The sequence below is a fragment of the Athene noctua genome, chromosome 9, assembly GCF_965140245.1.
Source record: "Athene noctua chromosome 9, bAthNoc1.hap1.1, whole genome shotgun sequence".
In the NCBI taxonomy this organism is placed as follows: domain Eukaryota; kingdom Metazoa; phylum Chordata; class Aves; order Strigiformes; family Strigidae; genus Athene; species Athene noctua.
Window position 1 is genome coordinate 4,440,459 of NC_134045.1, and position 18,159 is coordinate 4,458,617.

Below are 18,159 nucleotides of genomic sequence, written 5' to 3' on the forward strand. Positions count from 1 at the left end.
GTGCCTCACTCGGACACCTTCTGCCTTTTTCCTTGAAGGCACCAACGGGAAAAGCTGATGGCCCTGCGGATGCTGCTGACCGCACACGCACTGAAGGTAAAAGCCCCCAGGGCGGGGGAACACGCTGGCTCGGACGGCAGATCAGCATTCTGTTACCGGCCCGGCCCCTCCTGCCCAGCACACCAGGGGCTGCTGGAGCACTGATGGGAGCTTGATTTTTTTTTTTTCTTTTCTCCTGCTGCCATTGAAGAAACAGAAAAGAAGGTGGGATGGCCAGTTCCCAAGGACCAAGGCTCTGTGTTTGAGAGGTATTGCTTTTGCCCCCTCCGGCATGCAACTTGGTTTGCTTGGGATTTTGCTTTTAGTGAGAGGCTGGATGCCTCATATGGGGTCCCAGCCTGACTCATCCCTTTCCCTGGCAGTGTAGGGAGCAATGTTCTCTCCTGGATCTCCCAGGGGCTGGAGAAGGTGATTCCCCAGCCAGCCCCAGGGACAATGCAGTCGCTTGGGAAGAGCTTTGAGACAAGCATTGACCTTCCCGATCAGGTAGGTGACAGATCCAGACAACGGTCTGGCATATTTGAGCTTCTAGCTCTTTTTACTTTTTCTTCTTTTTTTTTTCCTTCCTACCACTCTCCCAGTGCTAACTGGGAATACTAAACCCTGCCCCGCATGGGCTTCTGCCTTCATCCATCCCTGGGGAAAGGGTAGGTTTATCTCCATGCCCAGCAGGATGGGCCCCACCTCAGCTGCTGGGAGGGTGACGGTCTGTTTGGCTTTTCAGACAGAGGTCCAGATCCTCGCGGACAAGGAAGAGGATGCTCTGGGTAAGGAGAGCCGGGAGCCTTCAGCTTGCTGCATCCTGGGGGCCTTTCTGGGACTCCCACATCCCACCTCCCTGGTTGGTGATGCTGGTGCTGTTGTCCCCTTGAGCCAGCCGATGGGGGCACCAGGAGGTCCCAGCAGTGTGGGTCCTGGCTCTTCCCCATCCCCACAGCACCACTCTCCTTGCAGAGATAATCCCCATCGATCTGGAGGAGGACGAACTGGATGACTGCAATGACAACGCTGGCCCAGATACTGGCACAGAGGAGTGGTGGGTCCCTGGGGAGGGTGTCGGTGGGATGCAGGAGGGGCACAGGACAAGCTGCCCAACTGTGGTGTGCTTTCCCTGCAGGGCAGGAGCACGAGTGCTCAGCTGGCTGGTGCAGGGCTTTGAGAGGATTGTGCCGCAGCCGGAGGTGCTGAAAAAGCCAGAGGTGAGCACTGCCTGGCTGGAGGAGACTGGGAAGATGCTGGGGAGAGTTGACAGTGGGGCAGGTTCCCTATCCTTGTCTTCCTGCACATCCTGGCTGGGACCCTGGGGAGGAAAACCCCAGGGGAAATTCAATAGAGTGAGAGATCTCAGGGTGCTGTTCTGGTGCTCCCCAACCTGGACATATACTGGGGGGGATCCTCCATTCAGGACCTGCTGGTGCCAGCAGAGCCAGGGTCTGGATTCAGTGGTCCTTGTCAAGGAAATAGGGCTGAAACCACAACGGAGGGTGTGTGGGGCTGCGCATGTGGGTCCCCTTGGGGTGGGGGATGTGCCCACCCAGGGGGAATGGGGCCACAGGCAGTGCTTTGCTACATCCATCCATCCCTCTGTCCTTCTGCAGCTGGAGCCAAAGGAGAAGAAGTGTGAAGCTGTGGCGGGAGGTGAGTCCCCCTTCCCTGTGTGGCCCTTTCAGAGGGAGCACTGCCTTCAAGAACCCAGGTGCAGGCAGGCACCGGCACGGACTGCCCTCCGTCCTCATGCCCTGGGGTACCAACTGTGCCAAGAGGGGTGGGCACCCTGGGTCCTGCCATCATGACACTGCCCCTACACCACATCTGTCCCCAAACCACCGATGTCCTCGTCCCAGGCTGGGTCCCTGGGGCAGAGGCTGCCAGAGATGTCCCCCAAGCCTGTCCTTCTGTGGGAGGTGACCCTTCCTTGCTTGCTTCTCTTCCCAACAATTTATAAGATGATGGCTGCATTGCCTATCCCCTTTCTCTTTCTGAATAAACCTGATCAGGCACAAAAGGGGCTAAAACCCAGGCAAAGTCAAAAAGCAGTGTTTCAGCCACTCAGAGTGTCCCAGTAGCAGTGGAGCCAGCAGTGGTCAAGGCACAGCCGGAGCCGGTGGCTACCGTTGTCCCACGGTCCCCAGCTGGGGACGGCAGCAGGTAACCACAGCAGGAACTTCTGCGTGGGTATTGTGGCCAGAGGGATGGCTGCCATGGGAGCAAAGGCTCTGCCCACCAGGTCTAACAGTAGTTTCTGGTCATCAGGATGTTTGCCTGGTTTGTCCAGGGGCTGGAGAAGGTGATGCCGCAGCCGGTGACCAGGGAGAAGCAGGACACGCAGGTATGTTGTCTGCTGGATAGGCAAAGGGCACGTGAATGACACGTCCCTAGCAGGGACGGGGTCCTCTGCCATGCAGGTGCCACCAGATCAGTGCTGGGACCTGCTGTGGTGTCGTGTTTTAACCCCAGCTGGCAATTTAGCACCACACAGCCACTCGCTCACTCTTCCCCCCCCCCAGCAGTGGGGTTGGGGAGAGAATCGGGGGGGAAAAAAAGTAAAATTTGTATGTTGAGACAGTTTAATAGGACAGAAAAGGAAAGGAATATAATAGTAGAAAGTACAAAACAAGTGATGCACAGTGCAATTGCTCACCACCCAGTGACAAATGCCCAGCCAATCCCCAAGCTGTGGTGCCCCCCAGCCAACTCCCCCCAGTTTATATACTGGTCATGATGTCACATGCTATGGAATACCCCTTTGGCTCACTGGGGTCAGCTATCCTGACTGTGTCCCCTCCCAGCTTCTTGTGCCCTCCCAGCCTCCGCTGGCAGGGCAGAATCAAAAGCTGAAAAGTCCTTGACTTGGTATAAACACTGCTTAGCATGTTAATGTTATTCTCATCCTAAATCCAAAACCACAAACCTATACCGGCTATTAGGAAGACAATTAACTTTATTCCAGATGAAACCAGGACATGTGGTTTGGGCTGTCACACAGCTCCTTCAGAAAAAATGACACCACGACCTGCTTACCTGATGGAAACCAGGATTTGGGTTCTAAGCATCAAGAGAGCCCATACCATGTGCTTTATTCCCTGCTTCCTTACCTTTCTGTGTGGCACTGCGTGGTGTCCAGGCCCTGGCATCTTACCCAGGTGTAGTCCAGCTCTAAGAAGAAGCAGCAGCAGCAGCTTTACATGCTCTCCTCTCCTTCCCTTGCACCCAGGCGACCCCACTGGTGTCTTCCTGCCTGTTACTGTCATGCAGGGGGATGCTTGTGCCTATGGCCAAGCTATCCAACATGGCCCGAGAAATCACAAGGGGTATTTAGGGCAAAAGAGACATGTTTACTGAAAATGGGGCATTTAGGGTAAAAATTTAGGTTTACTGAAAATGGGTGGCCTCTCATGTTTCTGTTTTCCTCCTGGCAGGGAGTTGCTGCAGCAACCTCGAGTCCCGTGGAAGAAAGTAAGTGGTTGCTCCATCTCACCATGCTGGTTAGCTTGCTGAGGTCAGGCGGGTTACTGGGAAGAGAGGTTGCTGGTGGCCTTTATCCCCCAGTCTGCTGTGGGTGCCAGCTGGGGAGCCCCTGAAATCCCCCGGGGAAGCCATGAGAGGCTGTTGCTGCTTGAGAAGCAGGAGCAGATCTGGAGTTGTTTCTCGGGCTGTGTAAAACTCGGGCTGTAGGAGTCTCTGAGTGTGGCATCCCAATCCTCAGGTCCTGGGTTTTGAGATTAGTTCTGATATCAAGGTCTGTCCTTGAGCTGTGCTGGAAGATGTTTGCCAAGCTGGTGGGATTTGATCAAAGGATTACAAGGGAATTCAAACCCGCCACCTTCATCATCCCTTTTGTCATGTTTGCAGAGCCTGGTGTGAAATGTCTAGGGAGATACCTTGGGAAAACAAAATCCTGGGATAAGATGTCTTAGAAGTGAGTCTGAATGGTGGTAGGAAAGCATTGTGGGTTCACACCACTGCTTGCCTGCCCATGGAGGGGAGCAAGCACCAGCCCTGTGAGCAGATGGGCCTGGCTCCCCCCACCAGCCACAGTGCGGGGTGCTGAGCAAAGCAGGGAGCCTGCCTGGGAGCCACCCTGCCTCCACGGCTGGAGCAGGCGGGGGAGATGTCATGCAGCCCTGTGCAGGTGTCATCCCTGGGGAGGAGTGGTTGGTTGGGCTGTGGGAGCTGACGATGGGAGCAGGGACCCGCTGCGGCACGAGGGGGCTGTGCATCGCCCAAGAGACATGCCAGGAGGTTCCTCCCACCAAGCCAGCAGCCACTTGGTGGGATCTCAGAGCAGGAAATCCTGTGGGAAGTAGTTTCTCTGTGTTTGTACAAATTGGAGACCTGAGCGCTGCCCTGGACCTTGGAAAGAGGCAAAGCCAGTGGGATGCTGCTGCATGTGTGGGGCAGTCGCGCCCTTTGTGCGTGGCTGGCTTTCTTACAGCTCACTTTGGTGCCTTGAGGCATCTCAAGGTCGCTTAATCTGCCCAAGGAACAGAGTGATTAGGTCAAGTGAGAAACCTACCCCAGCACCAAAATGACAGCACGCTCACTAATGTTTTCCTTCTCCTTTTGTTTCAGGGGGCAAAGGGGCTTAACGCCTCTGAAACAAATGGAAAATGAAGACCATGGTGAGCCAGCCCTTCCCACAACCAAATGAGACCAATCCAAGGAGAAAACACAGCTGGGGAGGAAAAGCAAATGGTCTCTAGCTCCTTCCCAGCTGGGGCAGCATGTCCCCAGTCCCAGGGCTGTCCTATCCCAGCTCCCTCTTGGCTCTGGGAACTGGAGCTATTGGTTTTGCAAGATGATGTCTATGAGACAGGAGCTATAATTTATAGGAAGGTAGAAAAGCATCACTCAGGACACCTCAGAGGCAGAAAGCCTCTTGCTGCAGCCTCCCAGCACTCCTGACCCTCTCAACTCCCCCCTAGAATCTGAATATTCACCCCCAAAACCTCCAGCTGAAGCCCACAGGCTTCTTTCAGTCAACTTCTGCCTCCGAGGTGTAATGATATAAAGCTCTTTAAGCTCTCGTTAGATTCTTATGCTTTTCTTCCATTAACTGAGTGTTTTCTCCCAGCAAGTGGAAAGGGCTCTGGTTTGTAGCAGCAAGTGCAGGCGGGTGAGGTTAATCTCTAGGTCAATAGGTAGGAGTTAATGGTTAAAAGCCTTTTCCAAGGCTCTCCTTATAGGAGAATTTATCACAAACTCTCCTTACCCCCAACCACGTCTGCTCTGTCCCGAAGCTCACAGCTCTTGAGATGCAGCACTAACCGTGGCGGCAGGAGTGTCCCGGCAGGGCAGGGATCTTGGGGGCTGTCTCCAGCCCGGAAGTGTGCAGGCAGGCATAGGCAGGGCAGGCACGTGGGGCTGGATGGGGTGAGAGCCCCTATACCCCAGGCTTTGAATACAGACCTTAGAATTGCTGAATAGGTTGAGCTGGGAGCGACCTTCGAAGGTGATCTGGTTGAACCCCCTGAGATGGGCAGGGACGCTCCACCAGCCCAGGTTGCCCAAAGCCCCGTCCAACCTGGCCTTGAACCCTTCCAGGGAGGGGGCAGCCACAGCTTCTCTGGGCAGCCTGTGCCAGTGTCTCACCACTCTTACTGTACAACATTTCTTCCTTGTGTCCAATCTAAATCTACCTTCTTTCAGTTTAAAACTGTTGCCCTTGTCCTGTGACTACAGGCCCTGGTGAATCCATCTTTTGTATAAGCCTCCTTTATACATCAAAAGGTTACGATAAAGTGTCCCACCACATCATTGCATCTCTTTAGGATGATCTAGGCAGCTGTAGTGATGTCATGAGCCAAGCAACCACCCTGAGCTCCATCCCCTGTGTTTATAATACACCCTGACAGTACCAGGCTACAATTTTCATATAATGTATCAAAAGTTGTGGTGTGTTTTAAAAGCCATCTCCCTGATTGCTGTCCCATGTTTTATTTAACAGAGATCTAGAGGGAGTGGGCTAAAGGCAGCATGGGCACCATGGAGTGGGTAAATATTGCACAGAGCTGACCGTGGGTGGTTTCCTGCCTTTCTGTAGTTGAATTTGCACGTTTCCTATTAGCTTCGCTGCAGACATGTAAGTTTTGTTGTCAGGCAGACCTCAAAATAAACTGGTTTTACAGTATGCGGATGTGCTTCCTCCTCCTGTTTCTCTGGTGTGTGCCTGATGTGATAGGATGGGTACCCCTGGGCCATGGAGGGGGCTGGCCATGGGTCAGACCCACGCTCTTTGCTTTGCAGCTGGTCCAACAATCTCAGTAACCCACGTGGGTTTTCCCCCAGTGATGCTGGGAAGTGGCGGGGTGTGCGGGATGCTTCCTACACCATGCCCAGGGGAGTGTTTGGAGCAGACGTGGCATGGTGCTTGGGGCATCGCAACGTGGGCTCCAGATTGAGTCTTCTTCTGCAAAATCAAGGCCCTCAGGCTGTTCACTCGAGGTTCTCGAGGGGAAAGGCTTGGGGCTCTGCCTGTGGCTGCTGCTGTTTGCAAGGAGAGCCAAAACGTGTCCTGGAGAATTGCCAAATCATCTGCTGGTGGAGGTTGCTACATGCATAGGGAAGCCAACAGGCATCTGTATGCAAAGGGTTATAGTTTTCGTAGGGCTTTAGCTGCGCTTGGCACAAAATGGTGAATTTTCTTCTTCTTTCTGGCAAAAGTGCCTAAAGCATCTGTCCGGCACAGCTCGGGGGGACCAGGGCTGCACAGGTCTGTGCAGGCGAGATGGCAGCACCTCTACATTGAGGAGCTAAAATATGGGATGGGCCCTGGCCCTACCCTTGGCCTCTTGAAAATGTGCTGCTCCCCCTTCATGGTCCCCCTTTTCCCATTCCTGTTTCAGTTCATATTGTCCCTGGGGAACCTGAGGAGACCGACCTCATCCTGGAAGAGATTGATGACAACTGGATTAACGAAGCCACGTGTGAAATGATGGCCCGGGGTCGTGAGGCTGAGCTGGTGGCAGATGCTCATCCCCTTCACCCTATACAGGAGGAACCCCAGGAGGAAGAAAACAGGTAGGAGAAGGGAGATGCTGTTGATAGGCAGCTCTGCACACTCTCTGGCCACCAGCACGGTGACCATGGGAGGGGATGAGCACGTCCCTGCGTATCCCTCCTTGCCAGCGCTGGTGGTGGAGCTGGCAGCAAGCAGCTGGGGTGCCTGTTTCCAAAGAGGGGGGCACCAGAAGGACCCAAAAGGTGTTTGAGCAAACAGCCTTTCCTTCTGGGGTTGATATTTGGTTTGGAGCAGGCTGTGGCAGAGCCGTGAATGCAGTGCTTCACATTGCCCTGCAGAGGACAGCTGCTTAGGCTTCCTGTAAGTAGATTTTGGTCCTAAGGCAAGAGGATTTGGACCTCGTTCCCATCAACTCTCACAGCATTTGGAAATGGTAGTCTTCTCTATATAATTCGTCCTATGTCTTCCAGAAGAAACCCCTGCTGAGGTCCTCCCGAGGGCTGGACAATGTGTTCAGAGCCAGAAATGGGCTGCATTGCAGCAGGGGGCTGAGGGGTGTCATGCACACTCCAGAAGTGTTTGGGAGCCCCCCGGAACAGTCCCAGTGCACGTGCAGGGAGGGCACAGCAGTCCCCACCTCCGACATGGGCGATGCTCAACTGCAGTAAGCACAAGCAATGCCCAGAGCCACATTCTCTCAGCAGAGCGCTCTCCTGCTCAGGCAGCAAACACTGGACATACTATAAAAATATTTTTCAGATTTTTGTCCCCTTAATAGATGAGCCTGAGAATCTGTGGGCAGCAAGCAGGTCCTGTCCTGAAGGGTGGATTGTATTAAGAGGGAGGTTTTGCTCAAAAGCAGCAATTCCAAAACTTTCTCCTGTTCTTCCTCTCGCTCGCTTGGGGCCACAGACAATAATGGGCTGTGAAACTGCGTGTGCTCAGGCGTGTCCACCCCAGCGGGATGCTGGCTGGGGATGGAGAGAGGGCACCTCCAGCCAAAGGGCTTGCACAGACTGGCCGTGCTCCTCTTGTGAGGTTCAGACATACTTTCTGGATGTCACCTAATGAGTTTCTCCTTCCCAGGCTCTGGTTGTGCTCCCTGAGCGGTGCTGAAGAGGAGGAGGAGGAGGAGGAAGAGGAAAAGGAGGAGGAGAGGGAAGAAGAGGAGGAGGAGGAAAACAAGAAGGAGGAGGAGGAGGAGGGGGAAGAAGAAGAGGAGGAAAAGAAGGAGGAGGAGGTGGAGGAGGAGGAGGGGGAAGAAGAAGGAGGGGAAAAGAAGAAGGAGGAGGGGGAAGAAGAAGAGGAGGAAAAGAAGGAGGAGGAGGAGGAGAGGGAAGAAGAGGAAGAGGAAAAGAAGAAGGAGGAGGAGGAGGGGGAAGAAGAAGAGGAGGAAGAGAAGAAGGAGGAGGAGGAAGAGGAGGAGGAGGTGGTGGAGGAGAGTGCAGGGTGAGTGCTCCTGTTGTCTTTATGGCTTTGTTGGAAACAGGCGTGAATGCAGTTGTTTCAGCCGCATTCACAAACCGGAGAGGCTGGAGCACCCGTGGGTGAGCAAAGCTCCTCCGGGCAGAGCAGAGCTCCCCAGCCTGTCGGGAGGGGAGGGAGGGAGGGATGCTGCTGTCGGGAGGGGAGGGAGGGATGCTGCTGTCAGGAGGGATGCTTTCCCAAACCGGCTCACCCCAGGGCTCGCTGCTGACGTGGCACCTGGTGACAGGCAAGTGTCTCATGGTGACACAGGCTCCGTCTCCAGCGCGGCCGTACGTAGCAACTGCAGCCCCTGGCCAGCCATCCCGCCGGGTCTGGCGGCTCGGCAGAGCAGGGGCCCCGGCTTGTGCATTCGTCAGGAGTCCGCGGTATTTAAAACCACGTCCATGAATTCAGGGCAGTCAGGATTATTAGGAGTATTACGGAGCTGAATTTAAAGATGGGATTATGTGTTGTCCCTGCAAATGCTACTTAATACAAGTAGGTACAATTTTACCTTTCTACTGTTGTGGAAAATAGCTGAGTTATTGTCAGCTGTTGTAGTGGTGACTGGTCTAGATGGTTTTAGGAAAATCTTTCCACTTAGTTTAGTGGTTTGCTCTGATTTCATGTGAGATAAACATTTAGGGATTTGTTACATAGTGCTGCAATATTATTCTCTGTCACTTCCTCTGAAGTATCTAGACTTTGAGGAAGAAGCTGAAAAACACATGATTATTTGGTGTTAAAACCTTATCTTTTTATTGCATCAAAATCTGTTCCTGGAGCTCCATTACAGAAACTTAAGCTTCAGTTGTTGGGTGAATGAGATGCTGCTCCATCCTTCAATGTGTCTGTTTATGGGAACAGAGAGACACCGAAGGGTTTTCTAGATTAGGATGAAAAGATTTGCAATTACATTTGAAAGAAGCCTAATTAAATTTAAAAAAAAAAAAAAAAAGGAGGGGATATTATTAAAGATAACGAAAACAAAAAAGACCTTGGAAAATAAGTTTCTCAAGTCATAGAGATAAAAGAGTAAAAGCAGCTGCTGTTTGTTATGTACATCTGCTGATTTACGACCTGCCAAGGATACAGAAGGATGGTTTTTCAATTTTTATGCATTTAGCTGTTATTTTTTTCTCATTATCCCCAATCCCTGCTTTGCATCTCCCACCAGGAAAGAGCAAATCAGAAGATATGTGCACAGAACCTCATAATGTGGCTTTTTTTATTCAGTTATAAAGTTATATTAAACCAATAAAATTGATCTTGTGAGCCCCCTTTGTCAGAATGGCAGAACTGGGGTCTGCACTTGCTGCTGAAGGAAAAGGAGAATTATGTGTCCTGGTGGTGTCTTGCAGAGGCAAACTGGTTTCAGATGGTGCTTGTGGGGCAGCCCTGCCTGGAAATTAGGCTCTCAGCTTTTTATTTGGCAAATTTTAATTATATGAGAAATTATTATGCGTAGCAGGAGAAACACACTGCCTATGTCTTTCTGCATATGCAATTTTTGTTTATGCATGTGCAATGCCCTGCATTATTTATGCACCTCTCATCTGGTCTCCCATGTAGTACTTTTTCCAAGTCCCTCCTAACCTAGGCAGCAAGTTTTTTGGGGTGCCACTACTGTATCAAACTCAGATTTCTGTGGGATTGTTCTCCTGCAAATGAGGCTTGTGGTGCAGTTGGGGGACCAGTGCTCCCCAAAACTGGGAGAGCCATGCATCATCCTGCATCATCCCCGTTGACCTGATTCCCCTCCATGACGTGATGCCTCCCCATTTGCAATGTCCCCAACCTCAGAAAGGGCAAAAATGAACTTGGGCGCTTGTCTCTGCTTGTTCTCTACCATCCAGACCCCTGCTCCTGTCACCTTGTCTGACCATTGACGAGGGTGTGGATGAAGTGTACTTTGCAGAGGAGGCTCTCAGGTTTGAGCAGACGGAAGAACCTGAGATAAGTGATCTCGAAGGTGCTTTTTTACAGGTATGGCATCGCTCCCTGCTTGGGCTCAGGTCTGCAATGGGCTCTTGCTGCTCAGCGCATGCTGGGGGCTCAGAGCTTGTCCGTGGGGACACAGTGCCCTGGCGAGGAGCAGGGACCAGGATGGGCAATGGGGATGTTGCCCACTGAGATGACCCCATCTCTGAACCTGAGACAGCAGCAGTAGCTGTGCACCAAGGGGAGGATGATTTCACCCTAAAACATTGGCACTGAACAGCGAGCTGAGAGGCTGGTGGATGGTGGGGAGATATGGGGCACCCAAGTCTGCTCTTTTACTGATGGAGGAGGTCTTTTTCTCCTTAAAATGGCTTTTTCATTTTGAAGGTGGAAGAGGAGACAGCTGAAGCCGCTGAAACCGATGCTGAAGGTATAATATAGAGCAGCGTAATGTCAAATTAAGATGAACCAAAGCAGGCAATGTGATGCCCAGCAGGGGGAAAATGCAGCTACTCCCTGCCCACCTCTCACTGTCCTGGAGCGGGCAGCTGGGCTCTCTGCAGCGTGGGCCATCGGTGCTTTTCACTGGCTTAAAGCATCCCATGGGCACAGTGTGATGGCCACACCATATTGTCACCAGCTAGAGCCAGCTCTGAAAGGCTGGTGCTTACGCAGTGCTTAGTCTTACCGTTTAAGCAATCTCTGATGTGAAGTAAGAGTTTCTCCTTCAGCTGAAGAATGTAGGGGAGGATAAAAAGGATTTTATCTACCACTTTGATCAATTTGGGAAATAACCAGTGGCATAAAGCGCATTTTAATGTAAACTTTTAGAAGGTAATAGGTTGGTAATGAAAATTAGATGGTGAGTTCCCATTGCAGCCTTAGTGAGCACAGACAGGTCCTGACATAACTCCACCGACGTCGGGGGAGTTGCACAATGGATGGCTTGACCTGAGCCCTGCTACAGCTGGGGACTTCTCTGCTGATGCAGCCCTCGCAGAGCACCCTGACCTTGCAGCAATGCTAGAAAAGCACGTGGTAGGATGCTCACCACCCACCACCCATGAGTGTTGGGCAGCAACGAAAACCCCAGCAGCCCTGCATTTCTCTGCGCTGACATAATTGTCCTGTCTCAAACCACTCTGTGTTTTATTGCAGCTTCAGATGCCTTGTCCTTTGCTTGAAGCTCCTAGGCGCCTAGCAGCATGTCCAGGCGTGCCCGAGACGTCGAGCTCGACCGCCTGGTGTATGACAAGCCGCTCGATGGCAGGGACGCCTCCCCCCCTGGCCGTTGTGTGCTAGAGCAGCTCCCTAATGTCCCCAGCTACCGAGCCACCGCTGCCTCCCGCATCCCCGTCCTTGTCACCAGCAAGCCAAAGGCTGGGGTTGTCAACCCCAATTTTTGTAATGAGGAGCAATCCCCCCTAGGTATTAGAGCTGTTGGCTTTGACAATGGGCTTGCGTAGTGCGAGGGGGGCAAGGGGTTATTCCTGGAGTAGCTGCTTTTTGTTGCTTTTTGGCAAAAAAAATAATAAAAGCACAATTCATGTTGTGGCACAAAGGTTGGGGAGAAAAAAATCATATTTTTTCTGCTTCTGCCTCATCCCTATGTGCCTTTCTAGCTAAGTGCTGAGAGTGTGTGCAAATCTCTATAAATGATATGCTGTATGTTTTGATCTGCTTGGCCGAAAACTCTCCCGAAGGATCTGCAGGCAGAGGGTTAAATATCTGCTGCACAGGCAGTTTTCTCCTTAACATTTGTGCAACCCATTCATACTAGGAGGATGGTAAGATGAAGGTTTGCTGTTCACAGTTTTCTGCCTTTTAACCCAGAAGTACAAATTATGTTTCTGTAGCTTTGCTTTGCTTCGTTTTTAACCAGTGAGCCAGATTCTGCTGCTTTTCCCTCCATGCAATGGGATTTAAACTTTGCAACCCAAACGGGCCTTTTCTGAGTGGTTTGATCGAGCCACGCTCTGATCCGCTGGTCCCACATGAGCATGGGACAGGAGGGGATGTGTGGGCTCTTTCGGGACCTGTGAGACCCCCCCTTAGAAGACATCCTGCAGGAACTCCTTGCGTTTTATCATATCGCTAAGAAAAGGGATGGCACTTCACAGCCCAGCCAGCTGTGGTGTCTAGCCAAGATAACACAGTGCCATTTCTGCCTTGGGGCACTGGCATCTCTCTTTAACCACTATAAACATCCAACCTTCCTGCTTCTAATCTTGCTTGTGGCAGGAAGCAGTTATTACCTCTGCAAAAGGGAGAGGCTGTGCTTATTTAAATAGTGCCTTATTCTGCAGGAAAAGCAAACGCTTGTGTAATTCAGAGCTTGCATATCCATATGTTTATGTTCAGAAGACCCAGATGCTCTAGACCCTGGGAGGCAGGTTTGCAGCTGGAAATCCTGGGTTCCTGAATGACACCACAGCTGGTAACCCTCATCTCCATCATTTTCCGAACCACAGGGACCCAAAGCTTGCACAGAGTAGTTGCAGTCACTGCAAGCTGGGAAAGCAGAAGGGAAGCAGGTGGACCTTCTTATAGTGTTAAAAACTGGGTGAAAAAGAGAAAGAAATGCTCCAAACTGCTAGGAGAACGGAGTGCCAGGCAAGAAGGGAATGGAGGGAAAAGGAGAGTCCTTCCAGCACACCTCAGGGTTCAAGGGCAGCTCCACAGAAGCGATGGGGCTTGGGGACTCAACCTGGCTGCATGCTGGGCCCTGCACCCTTCTCACCCACAATTATTGTCCTTTTCCACGGGCCAGGCAATTACCCCACTGTGGATATCAAGGATGTGGACAGCGGAGAGGATACTGTGGAGAAGGATGGTACCCACTTACCAGTGCCCACCGCCAACTCTCCCAACATGCTGGCGGTGCCTGGCACGGCACCAGCATCCCCCAGGTATGGCTCTGCCTGGGCATGGCACCCGGCTCCCAAGGGTGTCACTCCCCCGATGGTGCTGGTACATGAAAATTTATACAACCATATGGAGCAAGCCATTTCTGGCAGGTTTGGGTAGTGCGCTGAGGTGATGTGTGTGCAGTGGGTCTCACCCCCGGGCAAGACAGTGCAGATGGCACAAACATTGCCTGTTGTTTGCATTTTTTTAATCAAATGGTTAAATTTGGTTTCAAGCTTTTGGGGGATGGGGACAACCCTGTCTGTGTGTTCTCCTGGAGATTAACTCAACCCCCAGGCTGTGGTCAGATGCCATTTGTCTGTTGACACACACATCTGTGCTCCCAAATTCAGAGCATGGGGAGTCTGTGTGCTGGGTAAGGGCCTTCATCATAAAAAACATCATAAAAAATTCAGTTTTCTTCTTGCATTTTTGCTGGAAGGGTTTGCAGCATCTCTCCCCTGGCTTTGTACCTTTGGATCAAGGGTGCTCATAGAGGGGGGTGTTAAAACTGAGCTTGACAATTAAGGCTGGCAGAAGCTGGTGGGTTTTGAAAGTTGGAGGGTTTTTTGAGGCTCATCCTTGCAGAAGGTTAAAAATAAAAACCAAGGCGCTTTTTTTCTGTGCTGAAAACCAGTTATTATATTCATCCTCACATAATAGTTAGGAACTTCTAGTAAAAATGTTCTTAGAGGACTTGGAAATAAAATGGCAAATAGGCCCATAATCCAGTCTGTGGAACAGATTTTTAAACTTGGAAAGCAGAGCTCAAGGACTCAAATGAAATACCTGCAGTGCAAATACTGACAGCGTTAAGAAGCCAGTTATTTAAAGCCTACTGAATCTCACTGCCTTTTTTCTATTAGCCCAGCAATGAAAATTGTCCTGTGACAACAAGCTCATCGCTGGAGAGTGGTTGAGGCTCACAACCTCGGCCACAGAGCGCTCGGGATCAGTCTGGGGAAACAGCTTTGGCAGTCGCTGCTCTGGATGCATTTTTCTCCCTCAAGTTAACGAACAGGACAGGCTCTTTTCCTGAGACAGACAAGTCCGTGTTTTCTACTCCCATCAGCAGGCACACAGCTCTCACCCTGAATCAGGGTCAAGGTGATAGGCTTTCTCCGATGCCTTCAACTGACATAGAAAATGGACAACAATTCTGATTAACGCCCATGTCATGCACATCTTGGGCATCTTTGGAGCCCAGGGTCCAGCAATCCAAAGGCAGAACCTTTGTTTATTTAGATCCACCTATCTATGTGCAATTCTGTCCCCTGCATCATTTTTTATCAAATCTTTCATCAAGACATTATTGCAGCCTTTCAATAGGCTTATAAGAAAGACAGAGGAAGACATCTTCCGGAGCATGTAGTGACGGAACAAGGTGCAGTGGTTTTAAACTTAAAGAAGGTGGGCTTAGATTGGTTGTAAGGAAGAAATTCTTCACTGTGCGGGTGGTGAGACACTGCCCAGAGAAGCTGTGGCTGCCTCTCCCTGGAAGTGTTCCAGGCCAGGTTGGACAGGGCTTTGGACAACTTGATCTAGTGGAAGATGTCCCTGCCCATAGCAAGGGGGTCAGACTAGATGGTCTTCAAAGGTCCTTTCCAACCCAAACCATTCTGTGATCCTATGGTTCCCCAGTAGAGCTATTTTGTGGAGCACCTCAGTTTTCTCGTGCAATTTTCTACCAGTTTCTTAAAGCAGTTGTGTATTTCTGGTTACATGTATGAGCATATGAACCTTACCATGTCTCTAGGTAGTGTCTCAAGACAACACTGGAGGTCCCTTGGTAGAGCTAGAGACTGTTAAAAGCAAGCAACTCCTGTGTCTCTACATAAAGAAATAAAATTTCACCATTGTGAACCAGAAGGAAAATCTTGGCTCCAGCTGGTGTTTTCAGAGGAAGAGGACATCAACCCCACATTGAGCAATCATCCATTTATCTTAAGTCACTTCTGTTGGCCACAGTCTTGAGGTTTTTTCCCATGTGAGACTGTGAAAGATTAAGGTTAACAAAAGACAGACTGGAAACAACTTGTTGCAGGTGATAAATACCAGGATACACAGGACAATGCCATGTGGGCAGGGCCCCGTGAGGGACCCTGTGAAACCCTCTGGGCAGGCACAGGACAGCCTGGTGGTTATGGCTGCAGCTTTCCAAGGGCATTGAATGTGGAGCAATGTTTAGGCTGCCACGGGCTCTTCCATCCCAGCTGGCTGTTTGGTGTCTGGTTGACGTGGGGACTGGTGGCACAGAGCTACCTGAGCACAGCTGGAGGCTTTGCTTCTGGGCAGCAGCAGAGCAGCCACCCGTGGTCCACACCAGTGGCCAAGCCCAGGCAGTGACTGCTGGCCTCGTGCTGCTCATGCTATAGCTTTATTTAGACAATTGCATTAGACAATCTCTACCTGGTCTCTTGAGGTGATAATTTACATTTTTATTGTTTGTATTCAAATTCTTTCATGCTTGGCTTCCTGCATATTTGTGCAAGGGAGTTCATGCAGCTCTTTGTACCTGTGCTGTGCATCTCCACTTCTCTATTTACTATTAATTAATTAATTACTCATTTACTCTTTCACCTTTAGCTTTTACTTGGTCTACATGTGCTCCTCCTCCTCCTCACTAATTATGCATCCCTTAGGTCACTTCATATTGTAGGAGATGCAGTCTGAAGTATTTATGCATCAGTGGAAAAAAAAAAAAAATCTGGTTTTTAGTTCCTTTTGGACCAGCAGTCTGGAGGTTCTGTCCCAAAAAATGTCCCCTGCAGCTAGACTGTATGTATGGACTGAATGTTTTCCAGGGGTTTGTCATACAGGTTCCTTTTTTCCCACAGATGGCTAAGAAACTGTTTAGACCTGCCAGGGTTTTGGACTTAGGGTTGCACATACATGAGCTTCTCCATGGGACTTAATGTTAGACCCCAGGTTCCCTCTAAGCCCTTCAACTACCAGTTTCCAAAATCTGCTGAAGTTTGTGTTGCTTTTTGGGTAGCTCCTACTCCTTCTCATGTCCACATCAGCTAGGAACACAGGTGAACTACAGGCACCACAGAATGTCAAGGGATGTTTCCTGCACATCTGGATTTACAGCCTTCCTGAGGATGTTTATCAACTTTTACATCTTTCTGAGGGCACCCATTAATCAAAAAAAGGGGCATTTTTTCCTAGATGGATGCTGACACACAAAGCCTTGCCTGTACTTGGCGGGTGACCACATGAGCTCTGTGGCCCATGGGAAGCCATGCCACAGGCAAAGTGGGGGGATGGTAATATCATCTCTGCAGGGTCCCCCTTACAGAGCAAAAAGACATTGGGCTGTCAATGTAGGCGTCTTGGGCTTGCTCATGGTTGAGGGTGAGCAATGGAGCAGCGTGGTGCTCCGAGGGGACAGAGGCAGGGGAAGGGGAGCTGGAGACCGGTAAGAAGTGATGGATGTTGTCCTAACAGCATTATGGGCCTTGGCAGGACTATTTCTCTAGACTGATGTGGTTTGGGGAACCTCTCCACTCACATCTGAGGGTACTTTAACTGGGAGGTTGGTGGTTTTCCTCCGCCCCTGTTCTGTGTGGTTTGGGAATGCAGGTTTCATTGCCCTTGTTCATCTGCTCCTGATCCTAGCAGGGCACACCTGAGAGCCAGTGGGGCTGGAGATGGGTGGGTTCATAACATTTGGCTTTCTTCAGGAGGCTTGTGATGGCAGGATGACCTTCCTTGGCATCCTGCTTGCTCCTGCTCCACACACAGCACCAAGCCATTTGCACCCGAGTCAGTGAGATCCTGGTTAATTTAGAGCAACAGCTGTGGTGGCAGAAGACAATTTCTTTGTCACAGTAAAACTTTGTACTTGACTGCAGGATTGCAAACCAGTCCAGATATTTGCTGTGATTAACATTTTCATATTCAGCTCTCCTTCTGCCACTTTGCTTGCCCACATGTAAAGAAGTTGCCTCAGAAACCAGTCTGTGCCAAAGGGAGCTACCAGCTGCGTTAGGACACATCTTCTGGGAAGACGTGAGCTGCCACTGGCTCAGCATCACCAGGGCTCCTCTTGAACCTGGAGCCGCTCCTGGCTGTTGCACTTTGCACTTGGCTTTGCAGATATCAGCAGCCATCAGAGGGTTGATGTTATGTACCTGCTGCTCTGGAATTCCCTCTTTGTCTTGGGGATTTACAATGCTACGGAGCCAGCTCAGAGGCAGGCAGTGTCTCCAGTGCCGTTGCTTTTTTCCAGATTTCACTTTCTTGCTCCACCTTACCAGCATTGCATTTTCTTTGCTTGTCTCTCAAAGTGTAGGGGTGTGATGGTGCAGCACTGGGGATGCGCACAGAGGGGTGCCCACCCTCTGTGCATCTTGCCAGGTGCCCAAAATAGGTTGTAAAAAGGGCCACGTGGCTGCATGCCCATGCAGCCCTGGGCTCGGTGGTGCCCAAGAAGAAACAGGGCTTTAGCAGCAAAGGAGTGGGGTGGTTTGCTCCCATTTACTTCGAGCAACACCAAAACTCAGGGGAAAACTGACCCTGGCAGGAAAAGGGGGAGTGGAAACAGATGAGACCTGGGAGGAGGAGGAGGGAGAGGAGCTGGCTGAGATGGGGGGCAGGCTGAGTCTCAGTTGCTGTGTTTGTGTCTGCAGGAGGAAGCTGCTGGCCCCTGAGGATGGTCTGGACAAGGGACCAGGGAGCCAGTTGCCCACCCAAGAGCAGCAGGGCTGGGACGAGGAGCAGAGGGAAAGGTGTGTGGTGGGACCAAAGGGCTCTGGATCAGCCCAGCTCCCAGGCAGTCGGATACCGGGGCTCAGGTGGAAATAGCAAAGATTGTAGAA

At 51.1% G+C, this 18,159-nt stretch overlaps 1 protein-coding gene across 3 annotated transcripts in view; it reads left to right on the forward strand.

Annotated features, from left to right (window-relative positions):
- CNGB1 (cyclic nucleotide gated channel subunit beta 1) overlaps positions 1-18,159 on the forward strand; it is a 34,566-nt gene that overhangs the window by 2,874 nt on the left and 13,533 nt on the right. For 2 of the 3 annotated variants that reach the window (XM_074913738.1, XM_074913737.1), the window contains exons 3-18: positions 39-96; positions 251-308; positions 423-546; positions 785-827; positions 1,015-1,096; positions 1,178-1,259; positions 1,659-1,698; positions 2,058-2,208; positions 2,314-2,389; positions 3,480-3,516; positions 6,906-7,080; positions 8,108-8,470; positions 10,345-10,474; positions 10,817-10,859; positions 13,200-13,338; positions 17,971-18,069. In XM_074913738.1, the coding sequence (XP_074769839.1) occupies positions 39-96; positions 251-308; positions 423-546; positions 785-827; positions 1,015-1,096; positions 1,178-1,259; positions 1,659-1,698; positions 2,058-2,208; positions 2,314-2,389; positions 3,480-3,516; positions 6,906-7,080; positions 8,108-8,470; positions 10,345-10,474; positions 10,817-10,859; positions 13,200-13,338; positions 17,971-18,069 (1,700 nt within the window). The remainder of the gene's footprint in view (positions 1-38; positions 97-250; positions 309-422; positions 547-784; positions 828-1,014; positions 1,097-1,177; positions 1,260-1,658; positions 1,699-2,057; positions 2,209-2,313; positions 2,390-3,479; positions 3,517-6,905; positions 7,081-8,107; positions 8,471-10,344; positions 10,475-10,816; positions 10,860-13,199; positions 13,339-17,970; positions 18,070-18,159) is intronic. The other variant, XM_074913740.1, reaches the window with a different exon arrangement.